The sequence below is a fragment of the Triticum urartu genome, chromosome 2 (assembly GCF_003073215.2).
Source record: "Triticum urartu cultivar G1812 chromosome 2, Tu2.1, whole genome shotgun sequence".
NCBI lineage: Eukaryota > Viridiplantae > Streptophyta > Magnoliopsida > Poales > Poaceae > Triticum > Triticum urartu.
In genome coordinates this window covers 124,398,656-124,420,202 of record NC_053023.1, presented here as the reverse complement: position 1 = coordinate 124,420,202, position 21,547 = coordinate 124,398,656, and the positions used below count along the sequence as shown (strand labels likewise).

The 21,547-nt window shown below is 44.8% G+C and overlaps 3 protein-coding genes across 3 annotated transcripts; 2 read left to right on the top strand and 1 right to left on the bottom strand.

Moving 5' to 3' along the window:
• Window positions 1-3,670: 3,670 nt before the first annotated feature.
• Window positions 3,671-9,015, bottom strand: LOC125536303 (DNA-directed RNA polymerases II, IV and V subunit 9A-like). Its single transcript, XM_048699497.1, has 4 exons — window positions 8,855-9,015; window positions 8,654-8,729; window positions 4,148-4,306; window positions 3,671-3,969 (listed from the first exon to the last, which is right to left on the bottom strand). Exons 1-4 carry the CDS (start codon window positions 8,881-8,883, stop codon window positions 3,889-3,891), a joined length of 345 nt encoding a protein of 114 aa, XP_048555454.1. The 5' UTR covers window positions 8,884-9,015; the 3' UTR covers window positions 3,671-3,888.
• Window positions 9,016-9,118: 103 nt separating this feature from the next.
• LOC125536302 (protein FAR1-RELATED SEQUENCE 5-like) lies at window positions 9,119-15,359 on the top strand. Its single transcript, XM_048699496.1, has 6 exons — window positions 9,119-9,275; window positions 9,356-9,498; window positions 9,737-9,839; window positions 10,401-12,254; window positions 12,343-12,398; window positions 14,437-15,359. Exons 2-5 carry the CDS (start codon window positions 9,368-9,370, stop codon window positions 12,391-12,393), a joined length of 2,139 nt encoding a protein of 712 aa, XP_048555453.1. The 5' UTR covers window positions 9,119-9,275; window positions 9,356-9,367; the 3' UTR covers window positions 12,394-12,398; window positions 14,437-15,359.
• A 4,006-nt stretch (window positions 15,360-19,365) lies between these two features.
• Window positions 19,366-20,407, top strand: LOC125541259 (E3 ubiquitin-protein ligase At3g02290-like). Its single transcript, XM_048704715.1, has one exon. It carries the CDS (start codon window positions 19,723-19,725, stop codon window positions 20,248-20,250), a length of 528 nt encoding a protein of 175 aa, XP_048560672.1. The 5' UTR covers window positions 19,366-19,722; the 3' UTR covers window positions 20,251-20,407.
• Window positions 20,408-21,547: the final 1,140 nt, after the last annotated feature.

The window sequence follows — 21,547 nt, the reverse complement described above, 5'->3', positions numbered from 1 at the left end:
TAATCTCATAGTCAGAGGAATATGTACAAGTCATGAAGAAAGCAATAGCAATAAAACTAAATGATCATAATGCTAAGCTAACGGGTGGGTCTTGTCCATCACATCATTCTCTAATGATGTGATCCCATTCATCAAATGACAATGCATGTCTATGGTCAGGAAACTTAACCATCTTTGATTAACGAGCTAGTCAAGTAGAGGTATACTAGGGACACTCTGTTTGTCTATGTATTCACACATGTACTAAGTTTTCGGTTAATACAATTCTAGTATGAATAATAAACATTTATCATGATATAAGGAAATATAAATAACGACTTTATTATTGCCTCTAGGGCATATTTCCAGTCATAGATGCTACCACCGCCCACTTCACCATGGGCGGGTCGCTGATCCCTGCCCCCGGCGTGTTCAAAAGGTTTCTCGCATCGTACTCCAGAGGGAAGCGACTCTGGTGTCTCCTTCTCATGATGGCATTTGAAGCGTTTTGATCCAAAGTAAGCCGGAAAGACTCTGCCTGAATCCGTTGTGCCTGAGCGTCCAAAGTAGCTCGCTCCGTGGCCATCCTAATGTTTTCAGCCGCCAGCTCTTCCTTGGCCTGAGCTATCTCATCTCGTAGCTTCGCAACATCCACCTTATGCTGTTCTTGAGTGTCCGGGGTCACCTCCACCCCCATCAAAGCCGCCAAAGCATCCAACAATTCGGTCAGGACCTGAGCCAGCGGGCACGCAGGGCCGCTAGCCCCGTCCGTCGCCGCGGCCGTTGAGCTGGAGGTCATGGCTGCGGCGGTTGTCGAGCCGAGCACTGGTTGTGTACCGGCCATGAAGATTGCCACCCTGTTTGGCTTCGGAATACTGTCGACATCGGAACAGCCCCCAAGCCGGCCATCTTACAGCTGATACATTGAATTGGTCTCCCTAGTTGACGATTGACCATCCGAGTGGAAGGCCGTCTCACCACCAGACACAGATCCTTCCTCAAATTCCGCCCCATGGATGAAACCAACAAAGGCATGCTTCACAATGGCTTGAACCTTGGCGGGTCGTGCACGCTGAGCCGTCTCGATGATGTCGGTGCAGGTGTCCGGCTCAGGGCCCGATTCGCCGATCTTGCCGATGAAGGCGTGGATTCTGCCGAAGGGGACCTGGTACCCGTACTCAGTTGAGCCGGCCTCGAGGCCCCGGCTAGCGTCGTTGATGTAGAGCTTGCCGCGACAACTCTTGGTCATCCGGCCCACAGCGTTGATCCCTGCGAAGTTGCCCTTCAAGAACTCGAAACCACCGTGCGCTGGCCCCATGGTGGGCGCCAACTGTCGTGGAATTAACACGGCAGATGTCCCAGCGAAAGGACTTAGTCGTGGAGCCATCACAACTAGGTTAGCTTGAAGGGGTTAACGGGACAAAGGACATAGAGAGTTTACCCAGGTTCGGCCCCTCTCAACGAGGTAAAAGCCTACTCCTGCTTTGTGTTGTATTGCTAGGGTTTCGACTACCAGAGAGCGAATACATTTGACCTAGCTCTCGATTGTTTGACTCTTGTCCTTAACCCGCCGCCGGGTCGTCCCTTTATATACACAGGTTGACGCCCAGTGGCTTACAGAGTCCCGGCCGGCTCATACACAACTTGTCCGGCTCGATGACTAAATAAGCTTGCCTTACCATACAAGTTATACATGTGGCGGTTCATCCCCTTGGGCCTCAAGTCGCCTCTGGGTCTTGGGCCGTCAATAGGCTCGCTATGACCCGCCATCTTTATTGATAAGTCGCCAGTGGTATGACCCGGCCCCTCCTGGGCGGTTCATACCTAGTAGTTATATCCCCAACAACTCCAAAGTGGAGCATATCCATTGAGGAGGACCAGGTGGATGAAGAGGCCAACAATAGACCGAAAGGGGACAAAATTGCAAAAGAGAGAAAGAAGAGAAATGCACATGGTGGCACATACAAAGAAGAACTTGTGGCCATGATCGAGGCCAAGAAGGTGTTAGCAGTTGAACGCAGGGAAGAGAAGAGGGTGAGGTGGAATGAGCTCGAGATGTTGGAGGATGAGAAATCGAAGGTCAAGTTGGAGGCCGAAGAGAGAAAGTTGAAGGCGGAGGAGCGTAGACTTGCACTTGAGGAGGAGATGCTTTGTGATGCCAAGAAAGCCGGAGATCGTGCTATCATGTTTATGAATCCAATCACAATGAATGAAACCGTAAGAAAGTATTGGGAGCTCACTCGTGGGGAGATCTTGGCCCAAACAGAAGGCTTTCTTCAGAATGGTGGTGGTGGTGGTGGTGGCGGCGGCGGCGGCGGTGGTGATATCTTTGAAGATGACATTCTTTGAGTTCATGAATGTCATTGGTTGGCTCGATCCAAAACATACACATGCTATGTTTGTGGTGATTTTTTATCAAACATTGTGTTTGAAGTGTACCTTTGGGATGAGCTATGCATGTTTCAATTTGAAAATCACGATGATAAAAGTATATGTTGGTTAACGATTATGTTATGCATGTTTTAATCTAAATATTTTATAATATATATTGTGAAGTGTTTGAAGTTTATGAGGCTAGCACACAGAACATATGTAAATCTTTTTTTAATCCACTAAGTTTAGGGGATCGGTTAGGTGCAGCCACCTATAGAGTAAAAATTTACTTCACTATCTTTATTCGGCCGTATGCTTCTCTATTTTTAAGGAGGGTCGGCTAGAGTTGCTCTAACCTATGTATTATCAATGTGATATATGTTTGTTTGGCTCAAAGCTCATAGAAGATTCGATAGCCGCCGGTAATGGTAGAAAGTGAATAGCGCGACAAGTGAAAAGATACAGTAAAAGTAAATAATGGTTCACGAGCCGTCAGATCTCGCGGAGAGCTTCAATCCTGGATGTCCTTTGTCTGAATCTTAACCTGCAGGTGTTACGCCTGACACTTCCCAAACCTACGTATCCATACGACTATACCAAGTCACGACCGAGTCGCCAAGCGGAAACCAAGCGCCCCCACCATTCTGGACGAGGTCTCTGATATTCACACTCACGGAACAAGAACAAATAGAAACTTCAGATCAATGACAACAATGAATGACATTACTGTTAAGAATTTCAACAAAATGTTAATTAAGGTTAATCCCCACTCTTCCCATTTGGCAATCGAACTGCTGTTGCTACTGGAGGGTTGTCTTCACCAACAGTCGCGTCCCCAGGAGACACCCTTTCACATGCTATATATGTAACCAATCTGACGAAATAAAGATACACTTGAATTATATGCTTTGTCTAGTTGTCTCTCATTTTACACTCAACTCATGTTTCACCAGAAAGAAGCAAAATCAGGAGAATTCAAGGAGAGAATCACTCGAGCGCTCAAACAGCGGTACCTAGGTACTGAAACAGGGAAGCTGCATCGCAAATAAAGTCCTCATTGCGTTCAAGTTCCACAGCAGCAAAGTCATCACAAACCTCGCAACCAGTACTCCGAATGACAAACTGCAGGCATGTGCATCTACTCCATGGAGCCGGCCAAGTTTCAGTGGCAAGAATCAGGAAGATTTGAGGCAAATTTTGAGTCTTGGCCAATCATCAGAGAATCAGGATAAATCAAGGACAAAAATCAATACGAGACCTGATAAGTGCCTAGGTAATGAAACAGGGAAGATGCACAGCCACCGCATCCTAAGAACTCTTCAAGGTCAAACCAACATCTGCATATATATAGATTGAAGAGAACAAGCTCAGAAGCAGTAAGCCCACAGTGATGAAGTTGCCCTAAACTTCGGAACACAGATACCACAAGCTAACAAGTTAAGACAAACGCAAGTCATGAGCAACACAGGGCCAGTCAAGTTTCAGTGCCAAGAACTAACACTCCGTTCTGTGGAGGGTTCCCCCCTTGTCAGTCAGTCAGTCCCTCCACCTGTGGCCACAGGTAGGGCTGCAGCAGATGAAGTACAGCGTCAGGCCAAGCTCTCCCTTCGTCGGGGCCTGCACATCAAGGAAGCGACATAAATCAAAATGTACATCAACAGAAAAGGATGCAGGAAAACAACACATGATCATGGTTTGGTATTACTAAAATCTACCTGTACAGATGGTACTTGTAACCCTTAGCAACAACTACAGAGACAAACAACAGGGAGGTGAGCAACGCTCATTTACAGACCTGGAAATAAGCAGCTTCTGGATAGCCACAGTTGTAGCATTTAACACTTCTGGTGCGTGGCAGAGACGCGTCAGCAGCTGCGTCTTTTAGGGTGTCTTTAGGTTCATCAGCAGATTTCCGAAGAACCCTTTTGTACACACAAGTATCAGTAGCAATCTCCTGTCAGTGGTTTCAGCATATGTCAATTATTAGTCAATCTATGAGAAAACTCATGATAAAATATTATAAGATGTTAAAAGGATCAAACATTTACAAATTCAGCGTAACTGAAAAGAATACAAACAACAACAAAAAACTCATCCATCACCACACAAAAGAAAACATCTTGTGCACGTAATTGACAGTCACCTCAGTTTTGTTCTTGTAAGGAGCAACTCTTTAAGTATTATTTGTTTCGTCAATCTTTATTAAAACAAAAGCAAATTTCTCCCTTAAGTTTGAGATTTGAAAGGATATTACAAGAAAACAATTGCTTAATTATAGCATTGATTTCAGAGTTTGTATATTTTGCTTTTTATTTAATTCAAAAATTAGCCACTTTGATTTGCATGCTCGACTCCCATTTAAGGAAAAAGAATTTCACATTCTTCCCGAAAGGAAGGGGAGATTAGGAAAGTCATGTTGATTGCTGCTTTCTCCAGACCACCGGGAAAAGGGATCAGGGATATTCAGCAGGAAATATATCGAAGAGTTAGGTCAATTTTGTACCGAATGTGTTTTTTAGTATACCAAATTAGTATAGCTATCCTTCATATGGCACAGCAATCTGGTTTTGCTTCACGGCCGTATCTCCCCTGAAAAGATAGGAAATCTTTCTTTTCAGAGGCTAATATCAAGATATGTTGTTGTGGAAACATTATTGGCAAGATAAAATTGAGTAAGCCGATATGGGAGACGCGATCCCCTTGTCCTTTCTCCACTCCCCCACACAAAGGCGGCTAGGGTTTCTCTCTCTTTCTACGGTAAGGCCGCCATTTCCTTCCATCTCTGGCAGCCATCTAGGCGTGAGACGGAAGGGAACTTGGTTCTCCCAGGGGCGGAGCCAAGATTCAAACATGAGGGTGCGAAGAAGAAATTATAATACACTAAGGCATAATTCCTTCATCCTTAAGGCACAACAAAACTAAGAAAGGGCACATGTAACCAGCCAACGGGAGACATACAGCGTGTATGACGATGGGATCCACATGCTGATGACAACTCGGCCTTGAGGCCTCTGTTCAGGTCACCATGGGGCATCACCCTATATAGGTTATCCAATCAGTAAATTAATCTCTTCTCATGTATGCATTATACACGGCCAACAAAATTAATCCATGTGGTACGGCACAATTAATCATTGTTGGGAACTGATTAACCATACTAGATGAACTAAATTCATCAAAAGATGGCACTGGATACTAGTGTTAAGATGTGGATATAGATTACCAAGACACAACCTGAAGAATAGAGACGGAAGGGCCTGGGGTTAGCACCGTGGCATGACAGCGCCGCAGAATCGTCCATGGACCAATGAGATCAGAAAACCAAAGATCAATCGATCTATGATGCTCAGCGGCTCTAGGTCATGGGTAGAGTAAACGGAAAAACCAAAAGACATGCATACAGCTCAGGTCAAAAGCTTTTTTGGTTGGGCTTCAATTAATCCTTCAGCTTTTTATGGCAGTGGATCTGCCAGGGAGACACGTGAGTGCATCCTAAGAGAGGAAGGAGATTTGATTGAATCGACACTTACCAAACTGGGTGGGGTTGCGGTCAGTAAAAGGAAATAGAGAATCGTGGGAAGATCCTTCGGTAGGTGGGGCCCTGGGGGGACGAACGATGTACAAACTCCCATTAAATAGTAGAGATTCACAGTCTAAATCCAAGTTTGGGGATTGAATCGCGCATCTGGTCATGTGAAATCGCGAGCCAATCCAGATTCTAAGCGAGTCTCCCAATCTGTCTCTCTAGCGAGTCTGTTTGATTGAATCGCGAGTCTGCTTGTGCTTGTCTCCCAATCTGTCTCTCTAGCGGCTTCGCCGGCTTGTAGGGCTGCAGGCTGCCGGCAGCACGTACGCCAACCTCGACCTGCTAGGCTCCCATGCATGGTCGTCCACAGCAGACTCTCCCTTAACACGAGTGAAGCAACAGCCATCAAACATTGAGGGGCATCCTTGATACGTTACACAGGTTAGCTACTAGTACGAACACTACTAGATTAAGTATGTACTAGATTAAATAATTAGATAGCTTGGTACCTAACTCTTCTAAATCTTATATTTGTATAACGGCAAAGTCAGCCACTGTCCTACCAAAAGTAGTAAACCTAAAAGGACGAATGCTCGTGAAAATCGGACTGGCCCTGACTGGGACCATGGAAATGAAATTGATCATGAGAAGAAGACAATTAGATGCAAATATTGCCTTATTATTAAATGGGGTGCTTACAGACTGAAGCATCACTTGGCAAGGACTAGGTTTAATGTTGAGCATTGTGAAAAAGTACCTGATGATGTTCGAAAAAAGTTCTTCAAAATTTTAGGGAATCCAAGCATAAAAAAATGATGCAAAGAAGAGGAAGTTCAACATAGAAATGGAGGAAACAGATGCATAAAAGAGAATACTCCAGCTGACAACATCGAAGATGAGGCTGTGACAAATCGTTTCGCTAACAAGCGCAATGCTCAAACAACAGTGAGTCAGTATCTCTACTATTTAAAAAGAACGTAAGGTTCCCATTTCACCTTTCTTCCCACCACCCCTTCGTCCAACCTTCCATGTATATTATAATCAATCACCTTAATTTACTTACCTTCTGAACCAATTCCACTTTAATTTACTTATCAAACTTCTAATCAAAATATAAGGTAATTCAGGGTTTTGATGAACATTTATTTACACAATCGCATTATTATTGACAGGTAAATCACAAGGTAACGTACTACAATATTTATATCCCGTTGCAACGCACGGGCATTGTTCTAGTATTACATAAAAAGAAGAGAGAGAAGAGGTTTGCACCCAAATTTGACGGGTTCTCTATAACAATTCTATCTCATTTTAATGTTGTCAAGGATTCAGAATGACAAAGATGATTGAAATATACAGTAAAGGTTTTAAACATCCATCATATCACAAAGTGAGGGTAAAATTTCTCAAGCCGGACGTTAAGAGAACAAAGAATTTGCTTTCTTAATTCAAAGAACAATAATGTCTGGTGGCTGGACAGATAGAAAAGTGAATGGCCCAAAAAGTATGGTCTTTCTCTCCTGTCAATACTTCTGATAGACAGCTGACAAAGTGTTTGAAATGTTAGATGATATTGTTGGGGAAGTAGAAAAAGATAAAGTTTGTTTAAGTTGTAACAAACAATGCAGCTAACTATAACGCAGCTGGTAAGTCGTTGATGGAAAAGAGAAAAAAAAATGGACTCCATGTGCAGCTCATTGTATTGATTTAATTCCTGAGGATTTCACAAAGAAGATCAAGACGCATCAGAAAACAATTAAAAAGGGCCAAAAAATCACTTCCTATATTTATTCTAGAACAATGGTGCCAGATCCCAGTAGCAATCCTACCTAATTGGAGTAAATCGAGAGATCTCACAGTGGAATCAAGCATTTATAAGGCCAAATCAAGAGGGCCATTGATTTCATAGCATAATTATATCTGTAGATGTTCTTGCCATCATGGCAGAAATGGGGAATAAACTCATAAACGCAACCTAGCCACAGCCAAGCTTATATAGGCAGGGTTTTAACCTTCAGGTAAGTGGCATAAACAGAATTAATGACAACTGGATGGCAAACAGTAAAGGGAGGATCTCGGTCGTCAAGCGACCCTACTAGGAGGCCCAGGTGGATTTTGTAGCGGAGAGGGAGTGAGCCAAATGGCGCCAATTCGATGCCAATATGGTGACATTCGAGGAGATGAAAAACGCCATATTGAGCCTTGCCCCCCTTGAGAAAGCCGTCCCCAACCTCGACGGCCACACGGAGCACAAATGGGATGAACACCTATAGTGTGAAAATGTCGCTAATCGACTTTTCTCCACCTATGCAAGACCTTTGTAACGAATGTTAACTCAATTTAGAGTTTAATCCCTCAAACTGAGTGTGGGACAATGAGTTGATGCAACCAACAAACAGAAAAGAAAAGAAAAAGACATGGAGGCCGCAATATGACAGACTCGGAGTTGGCGCTTTGCCTTGGCAGCCTCCATAATATTATGGAGCACGCTCCATACGTGCTATGGAGGCTGCCAATACGGCGACTCTGCTAGAGTTGCTCTACCAGAACAAACCAACAAATCACAAACTTATTAATAACGTGCCACCAAACCTTAATCCGCAGCCACCATCGGTCACTGGATCACTAAACCTTGACTAAACCCACGAGTTCAACCTAACATAGCATTCCAGATCAGCACCGCAAACCCCGATCCCCAACCGAACCTAGGGTTTCGTGAACAACCAAATCCAAACACAAGACGATTCATCGTCTGAGAAGGAGCAAGGCAACCACCTGGTGCTGGCAATTCGAGCAAGCGTAGAGGAGGGTGTGCATCTCCTTGTCCTCCTGCGGGTACAGCATGTTGTCGCTGCAGGAAAAGAGACGCAACAAAAATACATTTTGAGATTAATATAAACGACCATTAATTAGATTCTTGGATCCCCGGGGAGGAAACATCGGAGACGAATGCCAAGGATGGATCTGTCTGCTCACCATTTGCTGCAGAACTTGAGGGCGCTCATGGCGACGGTGCTCTCGTCTCCTCGCCTCTCTCTGCCTCTCTCGCCCGCTGCTGTCCCCTTCTCGGCTTCGCCCTCTCGGGTTCTTCGGTTTCGGGCTTTCGGCTGCGGGGGGGAGGCTTATGACGGGCGGGGTCCACGGGCCGTTGTGTCAGTGAGGACGGAGGGGGGATGGGTAAGCCCATGTGAGATCCGGAGCGTACACGTGTCGGGCGGCCGATGAGACCACACGAGGCCACCTACCGCGCCGCCGCATCGGATCCCAGCACCCCCTCCCCATCCCGACCCCGCTCATCCGCTTGGCTCCAAACCCTAGCTCCGATTCCCGCAAACCAAGAGATTTTCCAAAATTCGTACGAAATTTCCTACCAAATCACTCGCCGGTGCTTCCCAAGGTACGAATTCGACTAATTTTTCCCCATTTTTCCGGCATCTTTGGTGAATTTTCTTCATGTGAGTGTGGCCGCCGTGGCAGGGTGGTGATGCCATGATGCACATGCTGGTGGCCTCGGATGGAGGCGGAGGGGAGATGCACCCGTACGCCGCCGTGCCGGCGGAGCAGGAGCTGGAGCTCCACCGCGACAACGCCGCCGACGACAGCCTCGACGGCCACGTCCGGTACGTGCGTGCCCAAGTGCTTCCGCTATCACTTGCTTGCTCGACGTTGGGGATGCTGTTGACCGGCGAAATGGTCTTGCCTCTGGGCGGTGTTCCAGTTTGATGCTGACGAAACAAACAGTTACAGTCCAATTGTTCAAGTTCAGTTGTTTTTGCTTCTCGTGTTGCAGAATTGGCTTCAGTTCAGCTCTATGTTTGCACTTATCATCATTCTGACAACTTTTTGGTATTTGATTAGGTGCCTGCGATGCGGTATATCGGGTAATGCGACACCCCATATGCGACGTGGCCCTGATGGCCCGAGAACTCTTTGCAACGCTTGTGGCATCGCTTACAGGAAGGTGAAACCGCAATCTTATGTCCTGAGTCAATCATCCTATAACCGTTTTCTTGTGTTGTGTATTCTGTGAATCTTTTCGCAATGTGAGCCTAACTCCTAAGAGATATTGTAGTAGCCAGGCAAAGAGCTAGCATATGGTTAGCCAAGTCCAATTTTCCGAAACCGTGTTATTGCTGCTGTTTTTATACCAAGTTTAATGCTACGTAAGAACTACCCTTCCCCTTGAATGCTGAAATTTAAACTTCTGGGAATTATGTTAAAATCAGTGGCTACAAGGAACCATTGTTGCCTGTAAGGATGTAACAGTTCCATGTGTCTAGTTGTTTGGCTTCCTGCTACCCTTGGGCAATTTTAACTCGTTTCCAAAAAGGAATTCCTGATCCAGTGTTTAGTATATTATGTTCGAACACCTTATGGCGCTTCATACCAGTCTTGAAATTTAACATGTTGGCCCTAGCATGCTGATATCTTTGCCATTTTCATCCTGTTCTGTGTGCAGATAAAGTTCTGGTACAATTAAATGTATTCCTTTTACTGAAGTTATGTATGATTACTTCTCCAGGGTAAAATGAGAAGAATGATAGAAGCTGAACCACCTATAGATGAGGCTTCACTTGCTAAGCTTGTTCCTGAGGTGGACATGGAATTTGAGAGTGAGGAAAAAGCATATGAATTCTACAATAAATATGCTGGGCATGTTGGCTTTAGTGTTCGAAAAAGCACGTCACATAAATCTTCTGAAAATATTACCAAAGTAAGGACTTTTGTATGCTCAAGAGAGGGTTACAACAGGGATAAAAAATCGTTGGAGGCAAAGAAACCAAGGTTGGATACAAGAATTGGCTGTCCAGCACGGCTGATTATTAAAGTCACACCAGAGTGTAAATACAGGGTCACTGATTTTAAAGCAGAGCACAATCATCAGCTGGCCCCTCCTTCGACGATGCATATGTTAAGGTCACAAAGGATATTAACAGAACTTCAGTCTGGGGAAGCAGAACTGTCAGATGATTCCGTAGTGACACCAACCACAAAAGCAACTGGTGATCTTGTTGTGAGACAAGTTGGTTTCCTTCGAAGTATTTCTCTCCTCCCAGCAGATTACAAGAATTATCTTCGGTCAAAGCGCACGAAGGCAATGCAACCTGGTGATGGTGGAGCCATATTAAAATATTTGCAGACTATGCAAATGGATAACCCCTCGTTCTTTTATACCATGCAGATTGATGAGGATGACAAACTAACCAACTTCTTTTGGGCAGACCCAAAATCTAGAGAGGACTTCACCTACTTCAATGATGTACTATGTGTAGACACAACTTACAAGATAAATGGATATGGCAGGCCATTGGCATTATTCCTTGGTGTGAATCATCACAGACAAACAATTATCTTTGGTGCAGCTATGCTTTATGATGAATCATTTGAGTCATATAAGTGGCTGTTTGAGAGTTTTAAGATAGCAATGCATGGAAAAGAACCAGCGGTAGCTTTAATAGATCAATCGATTCAGTTGAGTAGTGCAATGGCAGCTGCCTGGCCAAATACTGCTCAACGAGTTTGTGCTTGGCATATATATCAGAATTCTGTTAAGCACCTGAATCAAGTTTTCCAAGGCTCAAAGACATTTGCAAAGGATTTTAGCAAATGTGTCTTTGGCTATGAGGAAGAGGAAGAATTCGTGTTTGCTTGGAGAAGTATGCTAGAAAAGTATGATCTTAGACATAATGAGTGGCTGTCTAAACTGTTTGACGAAAGGGAAAGATGGGCATTGGCATATGATAGGCATATATTTTGTGCTGACATAATAAGTTCCCTTCAAGCTGAGAGTTTTAGTAGCATTTTGAAGAAATTCTTGAGCTCTCAACTGGATCTGCTATCCTTCTTCAAACACTATGAAAGAGCAGTAGATGAGCATCGCTACGCTGAGCTCCAAGCTGACTTCCAAGCTAGTCAAAGTTATCCAAGAATACCCCCAGCCAAGATGTTAAAGCAAACTTCCCATACGTACACACCAGTGGTGTTTGAGATCTTTCGTAAAGAGTTTGAACTGTTTATGGACTCTGTGTTATTCACTTGTGGAGAGGCCGGAACAACTTCTGACTACAAAGTTGCTCCTTCTGAAAAGCCCAAGGAACACTTTGTTAGATTCAACTCAAGTGATAACTCTTGTATGTGCACTTGTAAGAAGTTTGAGTTTATGGGTATTCCATGTTGTCACATGTTGAAGGTGCTTGATTACAGAAATATCAAGGAGTTGCCTCAAATATATCTGTTGAAGCGATGGAGAAGGACTGCCAAGTCTACAGATGAAGACAGCCAAGGCCATGCAGCAAACGATAACAGGTCATCATTAAATGTCTCTGTACCTTCTGCAAATCACCATGGGCTCCAAAGCATCAATGCAAGGATTCAAGTAATTAACTCTCAACTCTCACATTCTTATGTGGAAAATGAATTTCATTTATTCATTGTCGCTGATATAAGTTCTTGATCAAATGCAGGACACATCGCTTTCCAATATGCATGAGAACCCATTTCATAGAAGCTCCTAATGAAGGTATAACAACATGATTTAATATTCTTCATGTAGTAAAATGCATCTGCGGTGCTTCAACTTGCATGATGCGCTCACTTTAGTCTCCTACTCTGAAAATGTACAATTGACTCCTGCGCTTGCTAAAGGGATTCACCGGAGGTCCAAATTGTGTTGGGCTAGTGTTGACTGCATACTCCCTCCCTTCCGGTTTAGAGGGCTCAAATCTGAAATCTCATCAACCAAGGTGGATGGTTTGAGTGGAGGAATGTATCTCGTACTTTACAAAATTACTCAAGCTTTAATCTACATTAACTACGGTGCATGCGTCTGTGACCACTAAATGAGTAGAAATGGTTACATGCATTGGTTGGTTTCTTTTTATTCTTGCATGCATCAGATTAATGCGCCTCGGAATGTAAAAAAGTGATGGAGAGAAATGAAAGTTGGACTAAGAAAACGGAAAAACCAAGAAAATGAGATAGGCCCAATAAACCGGAAAGGAGGGAGTATGTGACATGTAGACAGTAACCACATGGCATCCTAGTTGGCAGTGGCTGCATGCGAGCAGCTTTGTATGGCCACAATTGGCACCGCCATCTCTAGCGCCACGATAGCTGTCCAACCAAACAGCACCAGCAAACCTCTATCCAAACACTAGTTTTTGGAAACATTCGGAAGCTTCCCAAATCAGGATAGCGCATAGTTTCGAGCCAAGCCACATACTCACGCATCACAGAACTCATTCATGGTTAGAGAAACTAAAGGAGAACCATGAAACCATGCAAAGCCACGGACATCATCTCACATAGAAAACCTCAAATAGATCTGTCTCTGAACCGATGGGGGGAGGAGAAATCAGAGTCAATACCCCATCATCCACACATACATGTCCTTCAGCGAAGAATCTCTGCATATTCAGGACAAGAGGAGGAGCATGACCCGATGGCTGAGGTTGTATGGACACAGGCGTGTACACAGGCCTTTATGGTGGCACCTTCTATGCTTCTCACAGTTTAGATGCTGCAGCTCGGCGTTGTGGCCCATGTGCTTACCAGGAGACAAGTCGTCATCTGATCGCATCAAGGAGACATCAAGGGAAGGAGGTGCCACTGCAATGTACAGGGAAGGCACTGAGGATGGCCCTGTGGCCATATATGTGTGGAAAAGCCGCTGGAAGAGGAGGGGCCGCTGTGCCCTTGCCACTGCAATGTACAGGGAAGGCACTGAGGATGGCCCTGTGGCCATATATGTGTGGAAAAGCCGCTGGAAGAGGAGGGGCCGCTGTGCCCTATGAAGCGTCTGCAAGATGACGCAGCCTAGATGAGATGGGTGGCTGATGGAGGGAGGTCACAGTCGGCGGGTGTGGCGATAGGGGTGTGCCAAAGGACCCGTGCTCTAGCGATGGGGCAACATGGCCTTGCCAGCGTTGGGCTTGAGGCCGTGAGGATACTCAGGATAGAGAGAACAAAGAGCGTGGCATGTGGGCTTATGCTGACTAGGATACCACGTGGATAAATTCGTTTGACCATGTAAGGGGCCGGGGATAGCTCGACGTGATTTGGACCGTGAATGAACCTCTTTGGCAAGTTTTAATGAGCTAAATGTGCATTTTGATTTTTGAGAGTTGGAGCACCAACGTGAGCTAACCGTGTGAGTTAAGGGATCGCTGATCTGATGCACGTTATTTGTTTCTCTAAGCTGCTCAAGATGGACTATGATAAGCCAAGTCTTGATCTCTTGTTCATTTTGTCCACTTCATTGTAATGGAAAATGAGTCATAAATGAGCTCATGACAAAATGTATTTCCTAAATAAAATATTGCTGCCTGGCGTAATTTTCCTTTTCGCTTTTTCGTTGCCGAATGCGATTCTCATTCTACTCTTTTGAGTACCTCGGTCGAGGTACGATTTTAGAAGTAGCTTGTGGTGACACCTGAGAGCACCATAGCTCTTTTTGGTCAAACAGTTTGACTTGAAACCTAGATATATCCCCATACGTTCGGCATGCCTCCGATACTGTTGTCCAGTACATTAATTCGCTTGCTCCATTTATCATGCAGGTCGCTTCACCGCACTGATGATGATTCCATATGTGCCTTGCCAGATGTTATAATATTGACAGTTGAAGCAGTGAGAATATGACAGTGGGGAGCTCCCCTTCCCTGAATAAGTTTCTCAACTTGTAAATTATGCGGCTGTAGGAAATTTTCAGCTTTTGAGCCGCCCATCCTTAGCTTGGCCTAGATTCTGATACTGCAGTGGAAATAATTCAGAAATTTTGTGGGTCGTGTAAACATGATGTGACCATCCTAGCCCGTTTATCCCAAGCAAAAATGATGGTCCAGCCAGCCCAATCAACTTGTCAATCTAGCAGCTCAAGCTTACTGCATGCTACATGAACAGGGACGTTTTTGTGCTTCTGCGGCTGAAACTTGTGCAGACAGCCTAGCCTGACCGCTCATGATCTATGAAGGGCTTCAGTGTGATGCAGATCTGGTGGGGTATCACCTGCAGGTGAGCTGGGCAGCTCGTGCATCGATGAAACTTCGGAAGCAAGGCAAACCAGCTTTGGCGGTGGATCTATCTCAGCCGGATGGAGGGAGCTGCCGTTGACTCTCCAGTGGACATCGATGATCAGGCCCTGGTATGCCATCCTGTCCAGAACTGCATAATGCAAGCAATAAGACACTATCGTCTTGAGACGCATTATCTGGGGTCGTTGGTTCCAAGTGCATAATTGCATTGTATTGTGTTGGAGAATGGTGCTAGCATGTGTTTCTTGGGATGCTGAAGCAGATTTCCTGCTCTCGTTTTCTTCCATTTTTTGCCTTCTTCCGAATTAGGGCCCCTGGCCCGTCAAAAGAAAAGGATTAGGGCCTTGGTACCTTCAAAAATAAGTTTAGGTTCTCCGATGTTTTTTACCCTTTTAAATATGATTGTTACTCTGTCCCGGATATGTCTAGTCAAATTTTGAAAACATTAACCACCTTTGTTTTTTTTCAAACCATGCAGGAGAACTGCATGTATAATTGTATATAGATAGACAAAAGAAAAAAAAAATACATCAGTACACAACACACAGTTTGTTTCTTAAAATTTGTAGGGTTTTGTATTATCTTCCTGTGCTGACTAGACCAGCACGTGTGCGGGATTACTAGTCCCTCTCGGCACGGATCCGTATATACCAGTGCCTGCCGTGCCGCTGCGATCGGGACGCCGCAACCAACTGATAAAATACCATGTCTGGCAGCGCGAGCGACGATCGACTGGTCTGGTGGTGCTGCGACGACGTTGTTGGTGTCGGCCCTGTTGTCTTTCGTTGGCCAGACGTATGAGCAGCAATCCACGGGGACAGGACGGCCTATGGCTGCAGACGGCGCAATCTATCTCGGGGAAGCGGGACACCCACTCAGCTTTGCTTCGGTGCTTCGTGCCCCCTGTTTCCTGTTTGGTTAAGTCCTAGAACTTTTTCTAGTCCTAACTAAAAAGTCTCTAATCCATAAAAAATCCCTCCCTGTTTATTTGCAGAGACTAAAAAGTCTCTAGTCCCTTCCTAGAGGTTATTAAATGACCATATTGCCTCTAGTATATAGAAAAATAACAATCAAACAACACCCTGGGGTGGCGGGCCATTAAATGCATGGAGGGCATTGTTGGAAAAGTCTCAAAAAAGACTCTCCTTGAGAGTCTTCTTCATTTAGTCCCAAATGTCTAGTTTAGTCCCTGAAAAGTCCCTCCCGTTTGGTAAAAAAAGTCTTTAAGAAGGACTTTTTCTAGTCCCTACATAAAAAGTCCCTGAAAACAAACACCCCCTAATTTTTCTCCTGGTTTCCTTCGATCTGCTCTCTAGCAGCGCCTTCGATTTTGCGCTGCAATGGAGGCAAAATCTAAGAGCATCTTCAACGGCCGAAACAAAAACCAGATTCCTTTTTTGTTCTTTTGAGCAAAAAAAAAAACAGCTTCAACAACAGACCAAAATTTGCACGGGGACCAAAAAGTTTTGGTCTATAGCCTAAAATTTGGTAGAATTGGTAAATATACCAATCCACTAAAGGCGGACCAAAAATAAAAAACATTGCGGCGGGAACCCAAATCGCCTCATGACACCGCCGGCCGTCGGAATGCCATGGAAGGCATCCTGACGTGACCGTTGGCGCAGCCCATAACCGTCACTCCCGTGCTTCCCACCGCCGTGGCAAGAAGTCAAGCCCGTCCGCCGCCTAGGGCTTGCATCGCCGTCAACCGTCGTTGCGGACGCCGAAGAAGAGCCACAGGACCCGCCATCGTCTGAATTTCCTATTTGAAATGTTCGAAATGTGAGGCATTTTAAGCCATTGTCTGAATTTTCTATTTGAAATGTTCGAAATGTGAGGCATTTTGAGATATTGCATTGAATGGCCGGCACCCCACCGGATTTCCGCGGACATTTGTCAACGTATATTTGATGATTGCCAATGGAGATGCCCTAAGAGCAACTCTAGTGAAGTCGCCATACTGACCCGATCATCATATGGCGATTCTGACAAAAGAAAAACACTCTAGTAGATTCACCGTACATGTTAGAATCGTCATAATTTATGAAATGTACTCTGTTTTATGTTAATGGAGCGTGCTTCATACACGTGTGGAGGCTATCAATATAGTGATTCTGCACGACAAACATTATGGAGTGGATTGGGAGACTGCGCGTAGCTAGAGACGTGAAAATCATGAGACATATGCCATCTCGAGCACATGCTCTACTGTTGTCTGAATAACTCCATGCATTCGGTATAGATTGTTTGTTTGAAAAATCTAGATATCAAAAAGAACTTTTAGCATAGTACCAATTATGTTTAATTAGGTACCGACTATGTTTTTATATGTTCCTTCGAGTTATATTAGGGTTTGTGACCCGCTTAGAAAGATGAGACGGCAACGGCCCCCTAAAGATGAAATAAGATTCTCTCTGTCTAGCCCCGGTCCCGGTGGTGCGTCAATAGCATCGTCGGTGAGTGTGTGGGTACAAAGCTTGACTTTGACCAAACTTTATATGCACACTAAAAAGAAACGGAGGAAGTACAAGTCACGTACACACCGACCCGGCAAAACTGAAAAGATGGCAAAACGCTATTCTTTACACAAAGGAACACCAGCCAAAAAGTAAAAATACAATCAAGACCGAAGAATCCTCTAAGCTTGACACCAATGTCCACCCCCTGCCTCTAGCACCACCACAACAGGCGCCAAAGGAAGAAAAATGATGGATCACCTTCACCCCCGAGCTCGATGCACCTCCACCGTTGATATGCAGCTTTGTAGACCTCTAAGATGGTTCACCAAAGGCGAACCATTACCGTTTAACGAATTAGATCGGGGCAACGCCGCGGACACGCCATCGAACTCCAAATCCAACACCCCCACGGGACTAAGACATCGGAGCAGAAACCATACCTATCATCCACGAACCACAAACTCACCACACTACCCACCATCTTCCAGATGCCGCCGATGCAGACAACAATCTGCATCCGCTCCTGAACTACCTCCCAAGCTCGGGGGAGCCCGAGAACACATGTCCACAACAAGGATGTCGTCGCTGCCACGCCATTCTTGCTCAAACAGACTGATTTCCAAATCCATCCCAACCATAGGACTGATCGCCTCGTCGGAGTAGGATCTGAAGGAACTTTACTCAGCGTTGCCACCGCTGCCGCCAAAGCCAAAACAATGAACAACCTAAAAACATAAACTATGAGAGTAAAAAATGATCCACACGCGTGGATCCGGCGACCTCCACACCACCGATGATTGAGGTCGGCGGCGGAGGGGAGCCGCCGGAGGGCGATGATGGGGGAGACTCCTGGCAGCGACGAGATCGCCTTTTCTCTCTTCGAGGGGAAGAAAAGAAAGCGAACAGGTGTCTCCGTGAACCTGGGGACGGAGCATAGAAAGACTATATAGTACTCACTCCGTCCGGAAATACTTGTCGGAGAAATGGATAAAAATGGTCGTACTCTAAGCGTTCTACAACAATTTTGTTCAATATATACCTTACATCAATTTTGGTAATATTTAATTTGATGAGGTATGGGTAGAATAGGGCAAGGAAAGTTTTTGACTTGGTTGAGGCCTCCTTTGGTTCATAGGGTAGGAAAATCGTAGGAATAGGAAAGTCGTAGGAAATGAAATGACATGTATCTCAAATCCTATGAGTAGGAATAGGGAAAGAGACGACCTTTGATTCACATCATAGGATTTTTTCCATTGAGTCTAGGCTAATATTTATTTTCCTATGAAATATGAAGGATAAGAATAATTTCTTCATAGGAATAGGATTCCATTCCTACAAACCAAAGGACTCTTAAGGAATATTTTTATAGAAATCCTACTCTATGAAATTCCTACAAGATTCCTGAGGCTTGAGATTTTGATAAGATTGATTTAATGCAAGAAGTGATTTTGAGAAAGTATCCACTTGATTTAGATTATTCTAAGTTAATATATTTATATTTGTTTTTATTTTGGTTGGGGTTATCAGAAAAACCTATTGAGGAAACAAAGGGGGAAAGGGAACGTGGGAGGAAAAATCAGGATAGGAGGTGGAGGCGACGAAATCAACTCGGTAGAGAATTTAATTTTTTTGCGGGCAAAACTCAGTAGAGATTACACCGATGATTTCACAACTTGGACATGCATGCGGTTTAGTTATCCATGCGGTTTAGTTTAATAAGAATGCCACGTAAAATAAATGATGAGGTGGAGAAAAGAGAAATCATAAAAAAAGGCTTGTCTTATCTTATTTAATAAAAGATAAGAGATGATCTCTTAGCACAATTTGTTTTACCATATTTTTAGCAACAACTAATTATTGAAGATAAGACTAAAAGATGACTCATTGTAGACATGTTTTTTTGTCATCTCTAATTTAAATACAAAACTTAAGATAAAACTATTTTATCACGTGTCCTCATAAGTTGTTTGTACTGTGCGTTGCAGGGCAAAGATAGTCCACGTCGGATATGGTCTTGCTCAGTCTATACCTTTGCAAAAGACACCTTCGACTATTGCGGTCTCACTGGATAGTCCTCGTGCTAGCCGGCAGGATGATCGACCTAGGTACTTCCACCGCGGTCCGGCTTCGGAGAGAAAGGGAGGAAAGGAGCCTAAACCGGATTCAGAGCGCCAGAATCGGATTCCAACCCTTGGATAAATTGCCACCGATCGGCCCTTCCAAGTGCTTGTGCTCGGCGGCCGGGGAGCAAGGGAGTCCGAGGATAGGTTGAACTAGAACTCTAGAAGGCCCGTACTGCTGGTTCCTCCGTCTGGTCTGCAGGGTAGAAGACGAAGCTCGATCGGCCAGCCAGATGGGGTCCATCCTGTGCTGCCTGCGCGGCCCCGACGACGACGACGAGGCGCCGGGTTGCTGCGCCTGCCTGCCATGGCCAGCCAGAGCGTACACACGGGTTGCGCCGGTTCCTCCCGAGGCCTCCACCGGCTCAGGCCAGGAGGATCCATTGAACACCTTCCGCCCCCCTCCTAGGCCTTTGCCTTACGATGATCCTCGGTTCAGGCATCCCACGGAGAAATCTATTCTGCTCGGAGAGAGAAGCAATGCTGACACCGGATCGACTGACGATGGTGATGAGAAGGCTGATGGACCGTCGTCCCTGGAAGCTCCGCCGGGAGGGGGGAAACCCGGGGGAACTCAAGTCTGTGTTGATTGTGACGAGGATGACTGCCCGATATGCCTCGAAGAGTATGACTACGAGAATCCGAAGATCCTGCTGCAATGCAACCATGATTTCCATCTTGGTTGCATCTACGCGTGGATGGAGAGAAGCCAGTCTTGCCCGGTCTGTGCCGTGGTAATGATGTTCAAAGAGGACCAGTGACCAACTGACCATGCTGGCTGCAAGCCTAGACACATGCTCAAGACCCACGATAATCGTTTAGTTGTGTATATATACATGGCGTCGATGAAAATGAAATCATGTCACTGGCCTTTGGCCAACCGCGGGGTAAAATTTGGTGGCAAATTATACTAGCAGAGTAATGACGTTGTTGTAATCTTTTTTTCCTTTTTTGAACTCTTGTTTCTATTCCTTCATTGATGGATGAGGCAAAAATTTTGCATCTGTTGTCAAATAAAATGATGTCGCTCGATTGTTTGCTGAAACTTCGGTGCTAAGATTCGGCTTTTTTTACGAGGAGTGGACAATTTATGCTTCTCGTTTCTCCACGAATTTGCTGATTTCCTTGATTTGACATGCTCAAGTATGATACTCTGGAAACTTCATGAAAAAAAAGTACTTCCATCGGATTCTGCTTCCCTATGACAGAGACTCATTAGAGTTATAGGTTTATTCTCTTGTTGGAAACCTATTTGTTTTCAGGAAAAACATATCGTGGTCCATTAAATCAACAACTATTTACTCCCTCCGTCCCAAAATAGGTGTCTTCGATTTCATACAACTCTAAGATGGAGGGAGTAGAATTTAGTCCAGTAAGAACATCTCTAGCAAACATGTGTATTAAACAAAAAGTTTCAATTGTAAGTAATTATTTTTTAACTAAACTGAAACTGCACTTTTTAGAAATTGATTGATATTTCAAAAAAGAAAACTCAATCGGCTGAATAGCAATACAATAAACAAAAAGGTTAATTAGAAATGACTCCACACATGTTCGCTCTGACAAAAACCTTGGCGTTGCAATTGGGCAATAAAACTTGAGCTTACAGAGACAATAGTGACTGGAGACCCTAGCCGCCAGCGAGTTAGGTTATTTGCTCCCCTATTTGCTCCACCTTGTTCATGCTAGTTGGCCTTGCCTCTAGTAGTATTTCGGCTTCAGGGGGTAGAGAAACCTAGATAATTTTTTTAGAGTGAAGTATGCATTTCTTTTTCCAACTGCGGATTTGTCATTCCTCTTGTTCACATGGCACAATCTCATTGGTGTAGGCGAGTTGCACGATATAAAAGTCTCATGACTCTGATCATGTTCGGTGTAGCCGTTGTGACGGACCCGGCAGGTATCAAAGATCTTGTGATGTTCACTGCAAAAAAAGAAGATCTTATAGTTCGAAGATTTGATTTCTCATGAAGTTAGAGCAACTCTAGCAGACTCCGCATCCCGCCAGCCCGCAAAATATGTTTGCAGTTCGCGCAAAATGATCTTTGCGGGCCGGCG

What these genes read in the sequence shown, in the direction of transcription:
- LOC125541259 (XM_048704715.1), top strand. Translation starts at nt 19,723, where the DNA reads ATGGGGTCCATCCTGTGCTGCCTGCGCGGCCCCGACGACGACGACGAG.
- LOC125536303 (XM_048699497.1), bottom strand. Translation starts at nt 8,883, where the DNA reads ATGAGCGCCCTCAAGTTCTGCAGCAAATG. An exon ending in CTCAAGTTCTGCAGCAAATG is followed by an intron (nt 8,730 to 8,854) that starts GTGAGCAGACAG and finishes CTTTTCCTGCAG; the next exon opens with CGACAACATGCTGTACCCGC. An exon ending in GCTCGAATTGCCAGCACCAG is followed by an intron (nt 4,307 to 8,653) that starts GTGGTTGCCTTG and finishes AACCACTGACAG; the next exon opens with GAGATTGCTACTGATACTTG.
- LOC125536302 (XM_048699496.1), top strand. Translation starts at nt 9,368, where the DNA reads ATGATGCACATGCTGGTGGCCTCGGATGGAGGCGGAGGGGAGATGCAC. An exon ending in AGCCTCGACGGCCACGTCCG is followed by an intron (nt 9,499 to 9,736) that starts GTACGTGCGTGC and finishes GTATTTGATTAG; the next exon opens with GTGCCTGCGATGCGGTATAT. An exon ending in GTGGCATCGCTTACAGGAAG is followed by an intron (nt 9,840 to 10,400) that starts GTGAAACCGCAA and finishes TTACTTCTCCAG; the next exon opens with GGTAAAATGAGAAGAATGAT.